At 42.5% G+C, this 21,952-nt stretch overlaps 2 protein-coding genes and 1 long non-coding RNA gene across 12 annotated transcripts in view; 2 read left to right on the forward strand and 1 right to left on the reverse strand.

Moving 5' to 3' along the window:
* l3mbtl1b (L3MBTL histone methyl-lysine binding protein 1b) overlaps positions 1–9,300 on the forward strand; it is a 54,504-nt gene extending 45,204 nt beyond the window's left edge. For 5 of the 10 annotated variants that reach the window (XM_061955281.1, XM_061955273.1, XM_072913022.1 and 2 more), the window contains exons 17-22: positions 2,926–3,120; positions 3,234–3,335; positions 3,407–3,504; positions 8,203–8,369; positions 8,439–8,501; positions 8,566–9,300. In XM_061955281.1, the coding sequence (XP_061811265.1) occupies positions 2,926–3,120; positions 3,234–3,335; positions 3,407–3,504; positions 8,203–8,369; positions 8,439–8,501; positions 8,566–8,694 (754 nt within the window). In that variant the 3' untranslated portion in view covers positions 8,695–9,300. The remainder of the gene's footprint in view (positions 1–2,925; positions 3,121–3,233; positions 3,336–3,406; positions 3,505–8,202; positions 8,370–8,438; positions 8,502–8,565) is intronic. The other 5 variants (XM_072913024.1, XM_072913025.1, XM_072913020.1 and 2 more) reach the window with 4 other exon arrangements.
* Positions 939–8,341, reverse strand: LOC133602185 (uncharacterized). Its single transcript, XR_009814858.1, has 3 exons — positions 8,186–8,341; positions 8,048–8,089; positions 939–1,450 (listed from the first exon to the last, which is right to left on the reverse strand). It is a non-coding gene; the product is annotated as an uncharacterized lncRNA (long non-coding RNA).
* A 1,478-nt stretch (positions 9,301–10,778) lies between the features above and the next one.
* Positions 10,779–15,684, forward strand: LOC133593046 (uncharacterized). Its single transcript, XM_061945737.1, has 2 exons — positions 10,779–11,001; positions 13,941–15,684. The coding sequence occupies exon 2, from the start codon at positions 13,954–13,956 to the stop codon at positions 14,677–14,679; it is 726 nt and encodes a 241-aa protein (XP_061801721.1). The 5' UTR covers positions 10,779–11,001; positions 13,941–13,953; the 3' UTR covers positions 14,680–15,684.
* Positions 15,685–21,952: the final 6,268 nt, after the last annotated feature.

Consider the following 21,952-nt stretch of genomic DNA (forward strand, 5'->3'; position numbering starts at 1 on the left):
ACAATTTCGCTAAGTAAAGGGACCGATGGAATTCCTGTCCTCCTTAAAGTGTCTCCACAGACGTTACAATAATTTAACAGTGTTGACAAACATTGTTTTATCTGTTGGGGCCGTCTTTCGTCACCTGTTACTCACAGTTGCATTGCAAAATCAATGATTTATTTTGTTTAGAGTGGGATTTGATTTTGTGCGCGGCATAGATTTGCTGTGCGCAAAGGACGCATGAGCAGTGCGCAATTGCGCATGCGCGCACCTTAGAGGGAACGTTGACTGCAACTAACGATTAATTTGATAATCGATTAATCTGTCGATTATTACTTCGATTAATAATCGGATAAAAGATACAAACTACATTTCTATCATTTCCAGGATTTTATTGGAAAAAAAAACAGCATACTGGCGCCATGTTCTTTCAACTTGCCAAATAAAACAAGGAAAATGTTACAAAAATGCACACTTTTGACACCCCTGCTATAGATAATAAAAATTTAAATCTATCGATAAAAAGCAGAGCCTGACGACGCATGCGCGTTTATCATAACTCTCTCGCTCTCTCTGTCTCTCCCCCTCCCTCACGAATGCTGCTGCGCACACAATTTGTTTTGTTTTTAACCTTCTTAACCCAGAACGTACATTGAAAATACACGCAACCCTATCTCAAAATGCCGGACATTTGAGGCATTTAAGAAACACCGCCCGGGCAGCCCCGCAAAAGAGGACATGTCCGGTGAAAAGAGGACGTATGGTCAGGACCTAGCCCTGCTAGCAGCGATCGGTTTCACCGGATATGTCCTCTTTTGCTAGCATGCTAGGAGCTAACGGGCTAGGATAGACTGACCATACGTCCTCTTTTCACCGGACATGTCCTCTTTTGCGGAGCTGTCAGGGCGGAGTTTCTTAAATGCCTCAAATGTCCGGCATTTTGAGTATTGTTTACACAATGTGCAATACCCTACTTAATATGTCCATGTGGAAACTCGTTCGGTACACATCCGCACCGAACCGAAACCCCCGTACCGAAACGGTTCGATACAAATACACGTACCGTTACACCCCTATTATTTTGATTGTTTCTCAGCTGTTTGTAAATGTTGCAGTTTGTAAATAAAGGTTAAAAAAAATAAAAAAATAAAAATAGCCTAGGCGCATAGCATAGATCCAACGAATCGATGACTAAATTAATCGCCAACTATTTTTATAATCAATTTTAATCGATTAGTTGTTGCAGCCCTAGTGTGAGGCTGTGTGTGTGATTAGCTGTAGTGTTTTACCAAATGTTAAACGAGAAGAAGGAACAAGGCAGGAAGGCAGTCCGTGAGCAGGCGGAGATAGTCAAGGAAAATGGCGAGGTGTCAGAGGTCCGTGTCCAAGCAGAGGTCGAGGATGAAGGGAGGCAGTCCAGAATCCAGAGGGGAACAACAGGGGATCACAGGAGAAACTCAGGAAAGCACTGCGGGAGGACAACACAGACATCAGACACGGAAACAAGGAAGTCACAGGGGGAGAGCGAGTACACAGGATAGAAGCCAGACAAGGGGTGCTTACTAGGGTACAGAAGACTAAGTTCTGGCCAGGATCCTTGGGTCCACTGGTCTAAATACAGCTCGCCATTATCAGTCCCAGGTGTGTTGATTGCTGATCGCCCACAGCCTTGCCGGCATGTGGGCGTGAAGTGGCCAGCGCGAGCAGGGGCGTGTCCCGGCGCGCTGCCAGCGGAGGTGCTTGCAGACCCAGCTGCCAGAGAAAAGCGGGTTCAAGCCCGCGCCGTGACAGACTACAGTTAAACATTCACCCACCGAAAATTAGGAGTGTCTACTGTAGCAAATAGATGCAAGCTTTTGACCACAAACTTAGTCGCTGGTGATATTCGTTTAGCGGCAGATGTGAACTGGAGCAAGTACTTTCTGCCCGCCTGGGAGCCAGTCAGAATTGGTTTCTCATCATGCTCATCTAAATGAAAAGGCATTCATTTCTATTTAACAAAAAATAGCGCTATCATGACAGGCTGTGAGTTAGTACCTGTTGTATTCAGATGACTTGCTAGCGTTACTGCTGCTGGGATGAGACAGGAGCGGCTTAAAAACGCGACTTTCATTTATAATTATTGCATGCTGTGTGTTCAAATGTTTCAGTATATTTCTCGCATGTCCTTCTTTTTGATGAAATAGCAGCCATATAATTATTACAAGTAGCACTATTGCAATCTTTTTTTGTAAAATGTTAGTGTTTGGTTCGACCGGGCGCTGCCATTTTGTGATCTGACGTCACTACGCACGTTGCGCAATGCATCATCCCCACTTGGAACAACCGTTAAGAGAACTGCAAGACAAAATGGCAAGCGATTCTAAGGAATCGATACACTGGAAACCGGTTCTGAATAAGAACCAGTTTTTGATTCCCATCCCTAGGGTTACCTGATTGTCCTTGCTTATAAACACTGGAAACCGGTTCTGAATAAGAACCAGTTTTCGATTCCCATCCCTAGGGTTACCTGATTGTCCTTGCTTATAAACAAATTACATTGCACCTGACTGCCAGGGAATAAGAAGGCGAAGCAGGAGGGATCTGTTTTACCAAATTAGCTAGTAATCAGAGCCCTTGAAAAAAATAAGAGTGATTAGTAGGAGTGTGGCGTGTTTTCCGGACCCCTTGTGTACTCCTCCCCATCTAAACGCTTTGACAGCAGCTCCGTTTTGAAACATTTAAGGGAAAAAATGGAGTTGTCGCTGTAAACATTTTCTTTGTTTACCATTCCTGTACTCCCATTAGGCCAATTAAACACTGCAATAATTAGATTGCAGTCCAGTGAGAAATATAGTGTGAATGTGTGTGAAAAGGCTTGTCTAATTGTGCTCTGTCTGGGATAGGCTCCAGCTCTAAAAATGAATGATAACGTTTTGGATCAATAAGGTGCTTTATTTACAGTCAGGTGAGCTGTCCTTACTCCGACATGAATCTAAGCAAGGAAAGTTTGCTCCCAGACCGTCTCAGCGGAGAGCGACCCATCACACTCAGTGGTCCTCCACCCCGCGGACGGCGCCCCGAACCCAACCCAACCGCCACAACGCCGAGGGCATCAACACCAAACCCGCCCGAAGCAGCCGACAACTCCCACAGCAGGTTAGCGTCAACTCCTACAAAGCTCCCCCGTCTTTCTCCACAACGCCTCCTCGATGGGTTTTACATTCCAATGCATTGTTCCCTACCTGAGAGTCAGTTGTCTCTGTTGCTAGGAAACCGGCGGAAGTAGTCACTGAGCCCTCAGAACGCAGCAGCCAACCACAGCCACTAGGTGGCGTCAGTGAGCAGAGTCAAAATGGAACCAAACTTAAACGGTAGAAAGTCTCATCACAGCAAAACACAAACAATGAAAATCATTGTAAGCTTCTTGTTTTTGTTGCTGCAGGACTGCTCCATTTCCCAACTATGTGAATATACACTACGTGAAGGAAGAGACTGTTCAAAACAAAGGTGTGTGTAAGGAAGAGACTGTTCAAAACAAAGGTGTGTTTATGTCACATGCACTAGTTTTCTCAAGGACATAGTTCATGGTTTAGAGTGTCAAACTCAAACTCAATAGAGCATTTTATAATAATTGATAAATATATTTCAATCGTGACAGAAAAAAATGTAATGCATGCAAATGCCGCTCTTAACTTGATATTATTTGATGCAACAATTGATGCAAAATTCTACACTAGTTGAAGTAAAATAACTGTTGTCACTTTGACTTCTGATCCCAAAGCAGTTTTCTATCAGTTTGTTGGTAAACAATGATAACAATCGAATGAAGGGGCAATTGTTCTATAACATCATGAAGCTATGTTAACCATAGCATTGTCGCGATATCAATATTTTGGTAGTGATAACAAAATGTATATCGATACTTTTCAAAATAAATGGGACCACAAAAAATGTCATTATTGGCTTCATTTTAACAGAAAATCTTACGATATATTAAACATTTGTTTTTATTGCACTCAAAGAACAATTTAAGAAAGTTAAAATTAAAATTAAAAGGCATTAAACACAATGCTTTATTTATTGCGCTCAAAGAACATTTTACAATTGTATATACTACATATAGCCTGCATCATTCTAGGACTACCGTAGGTTAAAGTAGAATAGAAAGGTTTATTGACTTTGTATTAAATGCTTCATGATTTATGGTTGCATTAAGAAAAATACAATCATTAGTAAATACTAAAAACAATACTATGGCTAAATCTACACAGATACTGTAAGACATGTAACAGAAAAAACACTTTGTTAAAGATAAAACACATTGTCGGAATTTGTTACATACATTTGCTACGTGGACCGTTTGGACTCTGCTAATAATTGGCAACAAGCCAATCAGCTGTGTGTCTGGGGGATGCATTGGGGAACTATGCAACAGAGGAGCTACCTTTTAAATTCCTTGTGCAGATCTGAATTTTTATTTAAAATGTTTACCTAAGTTTGAAGCAAAGGTGGTAATACTGTACTGCCACCTTTGGCGAGGCATGTTTTAAAGCGGCGTTTGCAGCGCGGCGCTTCTGTGTTTAAAGCATTACCTGTCTAGTGAGTTTTGAAGCCTAAATACCTCCATATTGTGCTTCACGCACCCTTTTTTATTAACCAGTAGAATTGTCGTCTTTTTTTTTTTTTTTTTTTTTTTTTTTTTTTTTTTTTGCCATTCTCTACACTGTTTCTGCTTGTATGCGCTGTGCGCGTGCGTTTTGACACACTCAACAACATGCGGCTCGGCTCAGCAACGTCCCGCCGCACGGCAGCATGTGGATGAAGAAAAAGTACCGGTATTTTTCAAAGGCGGTGTAGTATCTGGTTTTAATTCAATAGTACCGGGTACTTTATTAGTACCGGTACATCCCTTGTTAACAATGACCTTAAAAATTCAAGTGGTGGCTCATTATTTGGCACAAACTTATGCACTCTACTGTGGTATGTTAAATATTTGATGAGCTTATTCTGCTCTAGTTTTAAAGTAGCTAAAGGGAGCATTACAGTGTCTTAAATGTACGACAAATCATGAATAATTAATGACCTGCTACCTTGTTGAACAGCATGGAAGATTTAGGGAGGAACAAACACACACTCACATTTATTATCTTTCCACTAAACAACTTGTGCAAACTATATAATTGTGTGTACAAATAGTGGGCGTGTTGCCTGTGATCTACTATGACTACGTGTATAATAGATAACAAGTGCAAACGTGGCACAAACCACACTATTTGATTGAGGATTTTGCGTGCACTACCGGCATTTAGTGCCCATGGAAACACTAAATTCCCCCACATTCATGTTGTCATGCTCCCCAACCTGTGGGGTTTTGGAATATTGAACAAGCAGTGCACATATATAACCTGTAACACGTTTTCTTCAATATAAAAATCGCAATCTAGACAACAGAAACTATTTTTAGCACGCTGACAGCACTCTCTTCAGGGAGGTGGTGGACTATCACTATATCTCTACGCCCGGAATGATCGAAACGCAAGAAAATGCATATTGCAAGACGTTTGTCAAATAGGAGATATAATAATATATTTTGTAAATGAAAAAATGAACGCATTGAAAAAAACACCAGCAGACACCAAATGTGTTTATTCTGCACCTTAAAGAGGAACTATAATGCAAAATCAACTTTCCCTACCTATTGGTACCTGTTTTTGTGTATTTGGGACCTGCATAAGTTTCTAAAATTAGAAATCAAACCATGGAGGCATTGCGGAGATATTTATAAAAAAATCTTGTCTTCCTTCATACTTTTTGCCCAAATTTTTGACGTTTTTCCAAATTGTGATGTCAGCTAATACAGTATCTCCACATATGGTTGAAATTTACCCAAAAAGCTTTGCGCGAGTCTGCCATTGTAATCAATAAGTTCCTTCTTTTTCTTTGCCATTTCTAATACAAAGTAGCATATAGTTCTAACTAGGGTTGTCCTGATACCAATATTTTAGTCTTGATAAATTACACTGTGTGTTCTGAATTGTCACATGTGCTTTTTCTCCTCCTCCCAGTATTGTGGGTGTTCTGATGATCAGCATATATATTCTGCATATTCATGAAGACCGACCCACTAAACCAGGGGTGTCAAACTCAAATACAGAGTGGGCCAAAATTTAAAACTGAACAAAGCCGCGGGCCAAGGTTGAACAAATTAACCTTTTAATAGGGACCCAAACAAGTTTTGCATTGAATATTGAACAAGCAAGGCTTATATAACTTTATAGTGACATGCAAAATCGAGTTTCAAATAATAGTAATAATAATTAAAAAATATCAATAGCATATCAAATACAATTTAAATAAAAATTGAATGCGTCTTTTCTATTTGCAGCCTTCTGAGGTAAATATCAACATTAACTTTTTCAACAGGCTAATAAATTTGAAAATAAAATAATGAATAAACCAACCATTCAGGACTTTTAACGGCTCAGTTTGCAACACACTGATCTAATCTGATGTGCCCAAGCCAGATACCTGCCATCTTTTCTTGGATGCTAGTTCATTAATGTCGGGGCTCAGGCTTTGAGCTGAAGCAACCCTCATTATTGAACGAAGGTGTTCATCAGTCATTATTTCTCGTATTCCACAGTCTTGGGGGCGTGCATTACAGGTACTGCTTTAACGTCCTCTACGAGCTGACGTCACGTCCGCTTTTCATCCCTTCTAACAACGTGCTTGCCCAGTCACAAGATATGAGCGGCTTCTGTACGCACACACACGTAAATGCAATGCATACTACATCAACAGCGATACAGTTTACACTGAGAGTGGCCGTATAAGCAACTTTAACATTGTTAGAAATATACGCCACACTGTGAACCCACACCAAACAAGAATGACAAACACATTTTGGGAGAACATCCGCACAGTAACACAACATAAACACAACAGAACAAATACCCAGAACCCTTTCTAGCACTAACTCTTCCGGGATGCTACAATATACACCCTCGCTACCTCCAGTTTGACACCATGCACTAAACGGATTGTGCTCCAAATTCGGCTCATGTTAGGATTTTTTTTTTTACATGTCAAACACTTCGTTATGATCTACATAACATATAATGGTGGTTCTTTGGTCAAAATTTTGCATAGATTATGTTTTACAGACCGTTTTCAAGCTGCTTTCTGACCCTCCCTTCAGGATGTTCCATTTTGTGGGCGGTCTTATTTATGTGCCTCCACTTTGACTGCTTCTTCTCCCCACCATCTCTGCTGTAGTTTTTAGTGCTTCCATATGCAGTCTACTGACAGATATAAGATAGAACTATGCACTATTTTGTATTAGAAATGGCAACAGCGGAGGATGCATGTGCATGTACGAGCCAGTCTGCCCCACAACAAGACGATCGAGAAAAAGAACGAACTTATTGACTACACCGTCGGACTACAATGGCGGACTCGTGCAAAGATTTTTGTGTAAAAATTTGAAAAAAACTTCACAAATTCCAAACTGCAAGGCAAGAAGGTTTTTTAATATGAACGCCGTGGTTTCACATTTCCAGGACTTATGCAGATGGCAAATACACAAAAAGAGATACCAACAGGTAAGAAAAGTTGGTCTCCTTTGAGAGGCAATCCTCTGAGAACAAATTCAGTAGATCACTTTTGCGTGTGCTATCAAGTTTGCACGTGTTTTAATACACGCAAACCTTTAGTGGATCAGGCTCAATGTGTTTATAATAAAGTCAATATGTGTATATGTTCATAAGCACTTATATTGTAACGTCGTACGCACCTTAATTAACTACAGCCAATGTTTAAATCAACATTTGAACACTTACTAAGTGGAGAAGTTAACACAATTCATATTTACATGTAAAAGCTTGGAATAGTGTGATGATGTTGCCATAATATAAAAGTCATTCATGTCACAAATGTATTTCACAGGTCTCATTATATGATGGTAACCAATGTGTTTATTAAAAAAAAGTATATTTTATCTTTAAATACATATGTAATGACTAACTCGTGTAAAAAGAGGTTAACCACTGTTTATAGTTGTATGTAGAAACAACCAAACACTCACCTTTTATAGTGGAACTTGTGTGTTGTCGATGTGGACCCTCTTCTAGAGTTGTGTATCATAGTGTTGTTTGCAAGCAAAAAGGCAGACAAGTAAATCCTGTTTCTAATTAAATGTGGAATAAAAAAAAAAAAGCCAAACCTCTTTGCTTCTTCCAGCAGACTCCATCGCCTTGCAGCAGGCACTTCACGAATCCGTCTTCTCCCCCGGCCTCACGGCGGCCCCCCACCAGCGGGTGGCGCTGTGCTGGGACAAACACTGTCAGCTGCTGCCTGAGGTTCTGGGGCTGACGGCCAAGCGGGTGGCGGCGTGGACTTCTGAGGAGGCGAGCAGAGATTATAAACACTTTATTTTGTTGCTGACCACCTGCTCATAACTTCTGTTGTTCTATCAGGTGGCGACTTTTGTCAAAGGACTTCCAGGCTGCAAAGAACACGCTGTTACTTTTAAAACCGAGGTACTCCGTAGCATTTATCGTGGTTTAATAGTGGTGTTTTTAATATTTCCTTTGCTCTCCCCAGCAAATAGACGGCGAGGCCTTCCTGCTCCTCACCCAATCAGACATCGTCAAGATCCTGTCCATCAAGTTGGGCCCAGCCCTCAAGATCTACAACGCCATCTTGATGCTGAAGAACGCGGATGAAGAATGAAAAGTTCAGCTCGGTGCTTTAAGAAGACATTTCCTTCTAGCTCCCTCCTGGATGGACACAGGAGGAGAGTTAGCTGTTTACTGACTCCACTAAAACAAATACAGACACCTTTAAACACGCTGCATCATTTTTTATTCAACACAGTTCAAAGTGATCACTTTTACATTCTTTTCAAGCTTCTAATACAAACAATCCTGCAGAGGTTTTGCAAAAGGCAATATTAGCTTCTTCTTTATCCGCTAGAGGGAGCAAGCACTGGCTGACAGAGAATTATGGGATCAAATGACAAGTTTCATTTGGTGAAGAAGCTTATTTTTTCTTTTTCTTTGTTTTGATGGCACATGAATGTAAAAAAAAAAGGAAAAAAAAGCACCATCTGTTCTTTGTTTTTGTCTTGTCATGTACATAGAATGCAGCTACCTAAAGATGGCCATGTCATGAAGTCATTTTAAGACTTTAAGGAATGTGTTCAACATGAAGTGTTTATAATGCACACAGCTTTTATTTATGTTTTCTAATTTAAGGGTTGTTGGTACGCCGTCTTGACTAAGAGGAAGCTGGGCTGTGTGGAATGAGTGTAAGAGAATAAAATAAGACACACTGACACTTGTCCTCGTTTGACCCTAATGAAACTTAAACCAGACTTTGTGTGTACTTGTACTAGTTTAAAGTACACTTAATTATACTGTGTGACAAGACCAGCACTTAATTGCAGCCTGAACTTGTGAGAGTTGAGAATGAAAATGTGACAAGTTAAAGTACCAATGATTGTCACACAATGACACATTTTAATCCTCTCTGCATTTTAGGGGTTTAATTACATGTGGTTTATTGGTCAGAACAATAATACATGATAAGGGCACATGTTTTTAAAGTATGCACACTTGTAATCTACCTTGAAATGAATGAGAAAAACAAATCTGGATGTCTAGTGGTCGTCTACAGCCATCTATTTTGCTTGTCTTCAGAAAGTCAATATTTTTGCATAAGTGCAGATGTCTCTAATGTTGTGTCCAATAATTGATGTTGATATGTTGGAGTAGTTAACATTTCACACATCAGATTATTAAACTATACACTAAAGTCTTCGGGGGACCCATGGAACCATTTTGATATGTTGTAAAAAAATATGTTATAAATATTTAAAGAAGTCAAGTGAAGTATATTTATATAGCACTTTTCTCTAGAGAATCAAAGTGCTTTATGTAGTGAAACCCATTATCTACATCTTTAAGCTACATTTAAACCAGTGTGGGTGGCACTGAGAGTTTTGCCCAAGGACACAACGGCAGTGAGGAGGATGGCGGAAGTGGGAATCGAACCCGAAACCCTCAAGTTGCTGGCACGGCCGCTCTACCAACTGAGCCAAGACCCCCTTATAATAACTCTTTGAAATAATTATTATACATTCTAAAAAATATACACAAAGACTTTGTGTCAGTGTTAGTATCAACATTTCAGCCTTTTCTTTTTACATTATTTTTATATGTTTAAATTTTTTTTATATATTTTAAGACTTTGTGTCACTTCAGCCTTTTCTCGTTTTAAATTCCATCACACCTTTTTGCTGTTTTTCTTGTTAAATTCAATTTCACAAATGCATGTTATTGCTTATTCAAGTGTAGTTCACTACCGTTAATAGTTTACATTGTGTAACTTGTTGTGTATCTTCTTATACTTGTTAAACTGCTACCCTTGCAGTGCTGTTTAAGGAAAGAAAAGCAAAAGCAAAACAGATGCAGATTGTTTACAGTTAAATCCTTTTTTTTAAATAAAATAATTTCCACAATGAGTCTAATAAAAAGAATGCTCCACCAGCTGTGAGTTGGACAGCCTTACTGTAAATCAGCACGTTTATTTTCTAGAGTCTTCTTGTGTATTTCTAACACACGTTGCATCTATTTTTGCTTGAAGGTTAAAAGTCGCCCCTTTTATGGCTAGTAAAAAATGTGTCGTTACATCAATGTGAACCTCCAAGAATAACAGGAGTCACCGTGAGACTGCCCCGCATTCCCACGACCCCTCCTACACACACACACACACACACACACACACACACACACACACACACACACAGAGGGAGAGGAGGCAGAGCAGCTTTGCAGCACTTTTCCAACAACAGTGTGAGTTGCTTGGATAAAAAGGTTGATGCTCAGCCTGCAGATGCACACCAGCTCAAGGAGGATGAAGGGAACAAAAGGTGAAAGTCTCCATTTGAGCGCCACAAGCCAAGGATGATAAGTGGACGACGGAGGGAGCCGATGCTTCTTGAGTGAGATGATGATTGATGCTGAGGAGCAAAACAAGGCAAGTAAAAGCGACCCTTTCCTCTTTTTTGAACTACGTTGCAGTGCAGCCAGCAACACTTCATGTTGCTAAAAGCACTTGGTGGCCGTGAACAAGCTCCTTACACACATGTTCTGCTAGAGGAGGAGTTAGGAAAGGCTGCAGTGGCAAAAAAAAAGAGTCAAATCAGTTCTTATACTGGATGACAGATAATAAAAACTGCAATGCTCGGTACTTTTTAAACATTAAAGCGCCATGTTTGTGTGGATGTGTATGCGTTCACACTGTGGCTTGCGGACGCTTCTGCAAACGGCAGCCGGCGCTCTGATAAGACCGAAGCAGTCGATGGTCGACATAAACAAATAGTGTGTTGCACACAGGGATAATGTACAAAGCCCAAAACCAGTGAAGTTGGCACATTGTGTAATTCGTAAATAAAAACAGAATACAATGATTTTCAAATCCTTTTCAACTTATATTCAATTGAATAGACTGCAAAGACAAAATATAAATTGTTCAAACTGAGAAACGTAATTTTTTTGCAAATAATCATTAACTTAGAATTTAATGGCAGCAACACATTGCAAAAAAGTTGGTACAGGGGCATTTGTACCACTGTGTTACATGGCCTTTCCTTTTACACTCTGTAAACGTTTGGGAACTGAGAGCTTTTCAGGTGGAATTCTTTCCCATTCTTGCTTGATGTACAGCTTAAGTTGTTCAACAGTCCGGGGGTCTCCGTTGTGGTGTTTTAGGCTTCATATTGCGCCACACATTTTCAATGAGAGACAGGTCTGGACTACAGGCAGGCCAGTCTAGTACCTGCACTCTTTTACTATGAAGCCACGCTGTTGTAACATGTGGCTTGGCATTGTCTTGCTGAAATAAGCAGGGGCGTCCATGATAACGTTGCTTGGATGGCAACATATGTTGCTCCAAAACCTGTATGTACCTTTCAGCATTAAAGGCGCCTTCACAGATGTAGAAGTTACCGATGTCTTGGGCACTAATACACCCCCATACCATCACAGATGCTGGCTTTTCAACTTTGCGCCTAGAACAGTCCGGATTATTCTTTTCCTCTTTGTTCCGGAGGACACAACGTCCACAGTTTCCAAAAACAATTTCAAATTTACCTACACAGTGGCCTAGTGGTTAGAGTGTCCGCCCTGAGATCGGTAGGTTGTGAGTTCAAACCCCGGCCGAGTCATACCAAAGACTATAAAAATGGGACCCATTACCTCCCTGCTTGGCACTCAGCATCAAGGGTTGGAATTGGGGGTTAAATCACCAAAAATGATTCCCGGGCGTGGCACTGCTGCTGCCCACTGCTCCCCTCACCTCCCAGGGGGTGATCAAAGGGGATGGGTCAAATGCAGAGGACAAATTTCACCACACCTAGTGTGTGTGTGACAATCATTGGTACTTTAACTTTAACTTTAAATGTGGACTCGTCAGACCACAGAACACTTTTCCACTTTACATCAGTCTATCTTAGATGAGCTCAAGCCCAGTGAAGCGGGCGGCATCTCTGGGTGTTGTTGATAAATAGTTTTCGGTTTGCATAGTAGAGTTTTAACTTGCACTTACAGACGTAGCGACAAACTGTAGTTACTGACAGTGGTTTTCTGAAGTGTTCCTGGGCCCATGTGGTGATATCCTTTACACACTGATGTCGCTTTTTGATGCAGTACCGCCTGAGGGATCGAAGGTCACGGGCATGCCGCTTACGTGCAGTGATTTTTCCAGATTCTCTGAACCTTTTGATGATATTACAGACCGTAGATAGTGAAATCCCGAAATTCCTTGCAATAGCTGGTTGATAAATGTTGTTCTTAAAATGTTCAACAATTTGCTCACGCATTTGTTAACAAAGTGGTGACCTTCGCTCCATCCTTGTTTGTGAATGACTGAGCATTTCATGGAATCTACTTTTACACCCAATCATGGCACCCACCTGTTTCCCTATTAGCCTGTTCACCTGTGGGATGTTCCAAATAAGTGTTTGATGAGCATTCCTCAACTTTCTCAGTCTTTTTTGTCACTTGTGCCAGCTTTTTTGAAACATGTTGCAATCATCAAATTCTAAATGAGATAATATTTGCAAAAAATAACAAAGTTTTCCAGTTTGATCGTTAAATATCTTGTCTTTGCAGTCTATTCAATTGAATATAAGTTGAAAAGGATTTGCAAATCATTGTATTCTGATTTTATTTTACGATTTACACAACGTGCCAACTTCACTACTTTTGGGTTTTGTAGAATACCCAGACTGTGCCATTTTTTAATCGATGTAAGATTATGAGACTTTTCTGTTCGAGGCAAAGCAGTATTTCTTCAGGAACTTGAGCAGTAAAAAATTATTTAAAAATGCAAATGTATTTGGCTTCTGCGACCTTCAAAGTTTTGTGGATTCATCGGTCGTGTCGTTTAATAAAACAAACCCCGAGCCAACAGACAGCATTACTCTGATTGGGCGCTTGTTGCTAGGCAGAACTCTTAATCATAACTGCCCCACTGGCCAATTTTGAAAAAAGGCATAGTTTTGCTTGCCACACCCCCTCAGACTAGGAAACTCACAGCCAGGGGTGCCGAAAAGGGGGTTAAAGGAGACGCATTCTAGGGGCCCATGATGGAGGGGGGCCCAGAGAGGCCCCTAATGATGATGAAATTATAATACAGAAAAAATAATGACACTGTTAGGGGCCCTGTAAAGATTCTTTTCATGGGGCCCAAAATCCCTAGCGGCGCCCCTGCTCACAGCTATTACCTGAATATTGACTTGAATCAATGCTTTGTATGAAATACAAAACATGCAGCGCATGCAGTGTTTGAGTGTGCAGCAGCCCCACAGAGGACAGATGTCTCATTAACTGAGCCACATGTCGTATTAAAGCAGCTATTTCCTGTTTGTGTCCTCTCCAAAAACACTTCCTAATGCCGCACACTTTGTCTCCCAGTTAAAGCCACAGGATGACAGCCGCCAGCAGCAATGTCAGTAGCCCCGCCTCCTGCCGCTCCTCACCCGCCTGCCTCCCATGTCACTTGAGAAAGGGCGGAGCCACCCGAACTCGACTGCACCTGCGCTCGGCCCCGGGCGTGTGGCTGATGGTGGGCGTGGCCGTGGTGCTGGCAGGGATGAGCGTGGCCGTGGTGGGTTACGTGTCCGCTGTGCCCAAGCCTGTGGGAGGACGCGGGGGAAGCCATGTGGAGAGAATGAAACTGTCTGGGCCCGTGGTCATGGGTGTGGGCCTCTTCATCTTCATCTGCGCCGCCACGCTGCTCTATGAGAACCGGGATCGAGAAGTCCACAGGTTAGAAACGTCGGATGACTTGGAGGACCTGAACGGGGATCTGGGCTGGGACGACTCGGAAAAGGACAGCTTCGACAGTCAAGAGCAGTGGGAAGAGAGAGATGGCGACCAAGTCTCCAACCAAAACTGGGCCCTCTACCCGCCTCCTCTGGCTCTGGTTCAACAGAACCATGAGGACATTGGGAGAGAAGGTGAGGATGAGAAAGAGAAGGGGGGGAAGTCAACTCTTCTGGCCAGAGTTCAGCACCATCAGGAGCCAAGTCCTCAGTCTTCCTGTGGCGACACACCACTTCATCAGTCCTCTGCCCACTTGGACTTTGAGAACCGTAACACAAGGGCAGCTTCTGTTCTCCTGCCGGAACCTTTACCATCTCACAGGGTTTGAAGGTCGTGGACTCCAAGATGGAAGACCTATCCATCCATCCATTTTCTACCGCTTATTCCCTTCGGGGTCGCGGGGGGCGCTGGAGCGTATCTCAGCTAGAACCGTAACACAAGGACAGCTTTTGTTCTCCTGCCGGAACCTTTACCATCTCACAGGGTTTGAAGGTCGTGGACTCCAAGATGGAAGACCATCTAACCCTAATCAGATGTCCTGTAAAAGACTGCTGAGAAAGTAAAGGAATTACAGAGGACTGACCTCAGGGCGTTTCAAAGGACTATCAAGCGGTGATCTGATGCACTTTTGGAGATTTTATTTGATCTTTTCGAAAAGTTTTATGGGACAAAACCTCAAGCATCTTTTAACACATAGACTCTGCAAAATTGGCGTATCAGAGATATGGCGGACGCTTGTTTGACAGGGACAATCACTTTCAACAGACTCTTGCATCAGAGACGTAACAGGCTGCAACGGCAGAACGAGCAGTTATTCGCCCGTGTCGCAAAATTGTCACAAAAAAGATGTATCAGTAGATTCCACATTTATTCGCCTGTGACAGAAAATGTAACGTTGAGAAGGCATTCGTCTGCTTGTCTGGCAGAATTGGGGCAGCAGAGCCGTAACAGTCTACAAGGGTACAACAGGTGTGTGTTGTGTGTGAAGATTGGTGCATCAAAACTGTAACAGGCTGTAACATTAAAACAGGTCTTTATTCGCATGTGCCGCAAAATCTGTGAATTACAGCCGTAACAGTAGATCCCACATCTATTTGCCCGTGTTGCAAAATTCGCGTATCAGAACAGCAACGGGCTGTAACAGTAGAACAGGCATTTATTCACCTGTGTCGCAAAATTGTCGCATAAGAGACGTAACAGTAGATTCCACGTTTATTTACCTGTGTCAGAAAATTTGCGAATCAAAACTGTAACAGGCTGTAACATTGACCAGTCATTTATCTACTTGTCTCGCCAAATTAGGGCATCAGAGACCTAATAGCATATCCAAGTTCATTTACCTGGCGGAAAATTGCTACAAACCCCGTTTCCATATGAGTTGGGAAATTGTGTTAGATGTAAATATAAACGGGATACAATGATTTGCAAATCATTTTCAACCCATATTCAGTTGAATGCACTACAAAGACAAGATATTTGATGTTCAAACTCATAAACTTAATTTTTTTTTTTGCAAATAATAATTAACTTAGAATTTCATGGCTGCAACATGTGCCAAAGTAGTTGGGAAAGGGCATGTTCACCACTGTGTAACATGGCCTTTCCTTTTAACAACACTCAGTAAACGTTTGGGAACTGAGGAGACACATTTTTTAAGCTTTTCAGGTGGAATTATTTCCCATTCTTGCCTGATGTACAGCTTAAGTTGTTCAACAGTCCGGGGGTCTCCGTTGTGGTATTTTAGGCTTCATAATGCGCCACACATTTTCAATGGGAGACAGGTCTGGACTACAGGCAGGCCAGTCTAGTACCCGCACTCTTTTACTATGAAGCCACGTTGATGTAACACGTGGCTTGGCATTGTCTTGCTGAAATAAGCAGGGGCGTCCATGGTAACGTTGCTTGGATGGCAACATATGTTGCTCCAAAACCTGTATGTACCTTTCAGCATTAATGGCGCCTTCACAGATGTGTAAGTTACCCATGTCTTGGGCACTAATACACCCCCATACCATCACAGATGCTGGCTTTTCAACTTTGCGCCTATAACAACCCGGATGTTTATTTTCCTCTTTGGTCCGGAGGACACAACGTCCACAGTTTCCAAAAACAATTTCAAATGTGGACTCGTCAGACCACAGAACACTTTTCCACTTTGTATCAGTCCATCTTAGATGAGCTCAGGCCCAGCGAAGCCGACGGCGTTTCTGGGTGTTGTTGATAGACGGTTTTCGCCTTGCATAGGAGAGTTTTAACTTGCACTTACAGATGTAGCGACCAACTGTAGTTACTGACAGTGGGTTTCTGAAGTGTTCCTGAGCCCATGTGGTGATATCCTTTACACACTGATGTCGCTTGTTGATGCAGTACAGCCTGAGGGATCAAAGGTCACGGGCTTAGCTGCTTACGTGCAGTGATTTCTCCAGATTCTCTGAACCCTTTGATGATATTACGGACCGTAGATGGTGAAATCCCTAAATTCCTTGCAATAGCTGGTTGAGAAAGGTTTTTCTTAAACTGTTCAACAATTTGCTCACGCATTTGTTGACAAAGTGGTGACCCTCGCCCCATCCTTGTTTGTGAATGACTGAGCATTTCATGGAATCTACTTTTCTACCCAATCATGGCACCCACCTGTTCCCAATTTGCCTGTTCACCTGTGGGATGTTCCAAATAAGTGTTTGATGAGCATTCCTCAACTTTATTAGTATTTATTGCCACCTTTCCCAACTTCTTTGTCATGTGTTGCTGGCATCAAATTCTAAAATTAATGATTATTTGCAAAAAATAAAAAAATGTTTATGAGTTTGAACATCAAATATGTTGTCTTTGTAGCATATTCAACTGAATATGGGTTGAAAATGATTTGCAAATCATTGTATTCCGTTTATATTTACATCTAACACAATTTCCCAACTCATATGGAAACGAGGGTTTGTAAATCTTCACCATAAGCAAAACATGAAATGAGTTAATTAATTCACTTAAGTAATACAGCTCTTGTGTCGCAAACTTGTGGAATCAGAGCTATAATCAATCAATAATGATAAATAAATGATAAATGGGTTGTACTTGTATAGCGCTTTTCTACCTTCAAGGTACTCAAAGCGCTTTGACACTACTTCCACATTTACCCATTCACACACACATTCACACACTGATGGAGGGAGCTGCCATGCAAGGCGCTAACCAGCACCCATCAGGAGCAAGGGTGAAGTGTCTTGCTCAGGACACAACGGACATGACGAGGTTGGTACTAGGTGGGGATTGAACCAGGGACCCTCGGGTCGCGCACGGCCACTCTTCCACTGCGCCACGCCGTCCCACAATCAATCAATCAATCAATGTTTATGTATACAGCCCTAAATCACAAGTGTCTCAAAGGGCTGAACCGTAGATCCCACATCTATTCACGTGTCGGAAATGTGTGCATCAAAACAGTAACAGGCTGTAACATGCGAACGGACCTTTATTCGCCTGTGTTGGAAAACTGCTGCATTAGAGTCGTAACAGTAGATTCCACATTTCTTTGCATGTGTCGCCAGTTTGTTTGTACGCTCAGTCATAATACAGATCAACAAATTCTTTAACTAATATATTGACAATTGCTTTCAACCCAACAAGGACAATTATGAGTCAGGCGTTCACTTCACACCACTGTCCGGTATTTCTTATCACGCGACCCCTGTCCTCTGCCACACGGCTGATGCGAGCTGGCGGACAACACCATCGCATCGTCAGGTCGGTTTTTGCTTGGGAAAAGTCCACAATGAAGTTGCGTGTGAAGAGGCTTCAGACTCACTTCAGTCTTAGCAACCAGGAACTTATTTCATGTTGGAGGAGGCACCCGTCCAAGTGCTGACGCTTGCGCTGAGAGGTTCTGCTTAAAAGGATGAGGCAGATTAGTTGGCAAATGAGTCTTTATCTTATCACGCTTGTACTATAATCTGGTCTTTATCAGAGGGAATGGTCCAAAGGAGAGATGGCACATTAAGGCCACACTCCTCTCACTCCACACCTACAGCAGGCTATAAATACCTTCTTTAAATTCACAATGTCCGCCACTGAGCTTCCCTCCTTCCCCCACTTTCCCTTGCGGTCAGGCGACGTGTTAAAGAGTTTCAATTAGAGCTGGGATGGAAAAGAAGGATGCCATTTATTCCAAGGAAGCTGTTGAGTTTTCCCTGACGCAGCAGAAATGAGAAAATCTTGGCTCTCAAAGCATCGTGACCTTTTCATCCCTCCATCATCTAATCCCTCTGCTTTATTCCAAAAGCTCCAGCAGGTGTGTAACTTTTTGCCTCCTCTGCTCGCTGCATGAGTTAGTAGCTTTGGGCCCTTGCAGGCAGTTTGTGCTCGCTCGCTACAGTCATTTGCATCTCGCCATCCCCCCCAACACGCTGCCGAGCGTTTTTGTGTGGGCAGGCTGTGTTGAGATGCTGTGATTCTGCGGCAGCAAGAAGTTGGCGAAGGTGCGACTGCATCTTGCAACAAGCTGCCAGTCTCTTTCGCGCGGGTTGCTCAGAAAGATGGTGCTCACGCACACGTATCATTCTCAGCAACAAATATGTGAAACTTTCAAGAAAGTGATCAACGTTAAGCACAGTTCCTTGATTTCCATTTGTAATCAGTTCCAAAATGTCCGACAAAGACGGACTCTTACAATTTTACCCAGGAGGAAAATTGTAAATCCAATTAACAGATAAGCGAGATTGCAAGAAAACTGAATCATACAAAAACTGAGGTACCAATGTGCATTACTTCCTCAAGGAACGGCGTCTGCTCTGGTAAAAACAAGGCGCTAAAAATCGTATGATATTTATATGTATGTTTAGACTATTTTGGACTGGTAGTAGTCGATCCACAGCGATCGTTCTGCCACACAACACCTCAATGCTAACGAGGGGAAATTACACTACAACGACTGTCGTTGGCTTTGACAGTTGGGATTGCTCGTTTGCATTAAAATAATAAATAAATAAATGATAAATGGGTTATACTTGTACAGCGCTTTTCTACCTTCAAGGTACTCAAAGCGCTTTGACAGTATTTCCACATTCACCCATTCACACACACATTCACACACTGATGGCGGGAGCTGCCCTGCAAGGCGCTAACCAGCAGCCATCAGGAGCAAGGGTGAAGTGTCTTGCTCAAGGACACAACAGACATGACTAGGATGGTAGAAGGTGGGGATTGAACCCCAGTAACCAGCAACCCTCCGATTGCTGGCATGGCCACTCTACCAACTTCGCCACGCATCCTTGCCCAGGCACACCCTCCTGATATTTTGGAGTATAAATATTTGGGGTTTTGGCACCAGCTGTTGGATTAGATTTGACCAATCTAAGTCTATGAGCAGGAACTGATGAAGCCTACTCGGATGAGCGGCGAAGCGTCTTCCAAGACAAACCAAAAAGTCCAGTTGCGATCGATAATGACCTGGATGAATGACAACCTTCATAGGTTTATTAAAGAAATAAAATATTGTTTTATAAGTATCTCTGCAATGCCTCCATGGTTTGATTTAACATTTCCGGGACTAATGCAGATCCTAAATGCATAACAGCAGATAGAGAATCAGAATCGTTTTATTGCCATTGTTTGAGAACAGGTTCACAAACTAGGAATTTTTCTTGGTGCAATCGTGCAACATAAAACACATATAACACAGATTTGGTAATAACAAGAGCTGTAACTGAGCTATCAGATCTTTTTATAGACTTAGAAGGAATTCAAAGGAGCTACTGTTAGGAGTTATTGTTCATGTGCCTGATGGCCGAGGGGAAAAAACTGTTCAGGTGGCGGGAGGTGTGGGTCTGGATGGACCGTAGTCTCCTGCCTGAGGGTGGAGGGGAGAATAGTGTGTGTCCAGGGTGAGAAGAGTCAGCTGTGATCCGGCCCACACGCCTCCTGGTCCTGGAGGAGAACAGGTCCTGGAGGGATGGGAGCTTGCAGCCAATCACCTTCTCAGCAGCACGTACGATGCGCTGCAGTCGATGCTTATCCTGGACTGTGGCGCCGGGAAACCACACGATGATGGAGGAGGTGAGAATGGACTCGATGATGGCTGAGTAGAACTGCACCAGCATCTCGGTCGGCACCTTAAGTTTCCTCAGCTGCCGCAGGAAGTACATCCTCTGCTGGGTCTTCTTGATGAGGGAGCTTATGGTCGACTCCCACTTGAGGTCTTGGGTGATGGTGGTGCCCAAAAAACGGAAGGAGTCCACAATGGACATGGGGGTGGGAGAGTCAATCAGGGTGAGGGGGGATGGTGGGGCTGTGACTTTCCTGAAGTCCATGATCATCTCCACTGTTTTCTGGGCGTTCAGCTCCAGGTTGTTGTGGCTGCACCAGGACGCCAGCCGGTCCACCTCGCTCCTGTAGGCGGACTCATCCAGCCATCCGAAATGAGCCCGATGAGGGTAGTGTCATCCGCAAACTTGAGCAGTTTTACGGACTGGTTACTGGAGGTGCAGCAGTTTGTATACAGGGAGAAGAGCCAGGGGGAGAGTACACAGCCTTGAGGAGTACCAGTGTTCGTGGTTCGACTGTCCGAGACAATCTTCCCCAGCCGCACGTGCAGTCTTCGGTCTGTCAGGAAGTCATTGATCCAACTGCAGAGGGAGTCGGGCACGCTGAGCTGGTAGAGCTTGTCTCGTAGCAGTCCAGGGAGGATGGTGTTGAAGGCAGAGCTGAAGTCCACAAACAGGATCCTAGCGTAGGTTCCTGGGGAGTCCAGATACCAATTGGTTTTGCATTATAGGGCCCCTATAAGTCAGTTGATTTATTTATTACTGTGATTATATACTTTCGTTAATTTGTTTCTCAGTTATTTATGTTTATTTTGTTACTGTAGTAGGATTTTAAAATCAAGTCGAGGACTCAACGTCAAACTCAAACACAGATCATAAGTAATAAATAATTGGCCAGTCGACTAATCGAAAAAATAATCGCTGACTAGTCGACTATTAAAATAATTGTTTGTTGCAGCCCTATAATAATGACAATAACAACCCCCAAAAAAATCTAATCGAATTTAACAATATTATAAAAATGCATTTTGACAAACAAAAAAGTTAACACAACCAATTAACATCTACTCTATGCAGTTGAGTTTTACACACCCCCTAGTTTCTATATGTGAAAATACGTATTTATTTTTTCACTTTTACCCCCGCAACATTGAAAACAAGTTAGGAATAGGCCAAAAATATTATTGGTAAAATATCCCATAACCTACTTTTTCCCCAATTCTTTTTCTTGTATGAAATCCTACAAAATGTTGGTCGACACTGCAAGGCACAAGCTACAATTAGGGACGGCGTGGCGCAGTGGGAGAGTGGCTGTGCGCAACCCGAGGGTCCCTGGTTCAATCCCCACCTAGTACCAACCTCGTCATGTCCGTTGTGTCCTGAGCAAGACACTTCACCCTTGCTCCTGATGAGTGCTGGTTAGCGCCTTGCATGGCAGCTCCCTCCATCAGTGTGTGAATGTGTGTGTGAATGGGTAAATGTGGAAGTAGTGTCAAAGCGCTTTGAGTACCTTAAAAGGTAGAAAAGCGCTATACAAGTACAACCCATTTATCATTTATTTATTTA

Source organism: Nerophis lumbriciformis, linkage group LG04 (assembly GCF_033978685.3).
Source record: "Nerophis lumbriciformis linkage group LG04, RoL_Nlum_v2.1, whole genome shotgun sequence".
Taxonomy (NCBI): Eukaryota; Metazoa; Chordata; class Actinopteri; order Syngnathiformes; family Syngnathidae; genus Nerophis; species Nerophis lumbriciformis.

What these genes read in the sequence shown, in the direction of transcription:
- LOC133593046 (XM_061945737.1), top strand. Translation starts at nt 13,954, where the DNA reads ATGACAGCCGCCAGCAGCAATGTCAGTAGCCCCGCCTCCTGCCGCTCC.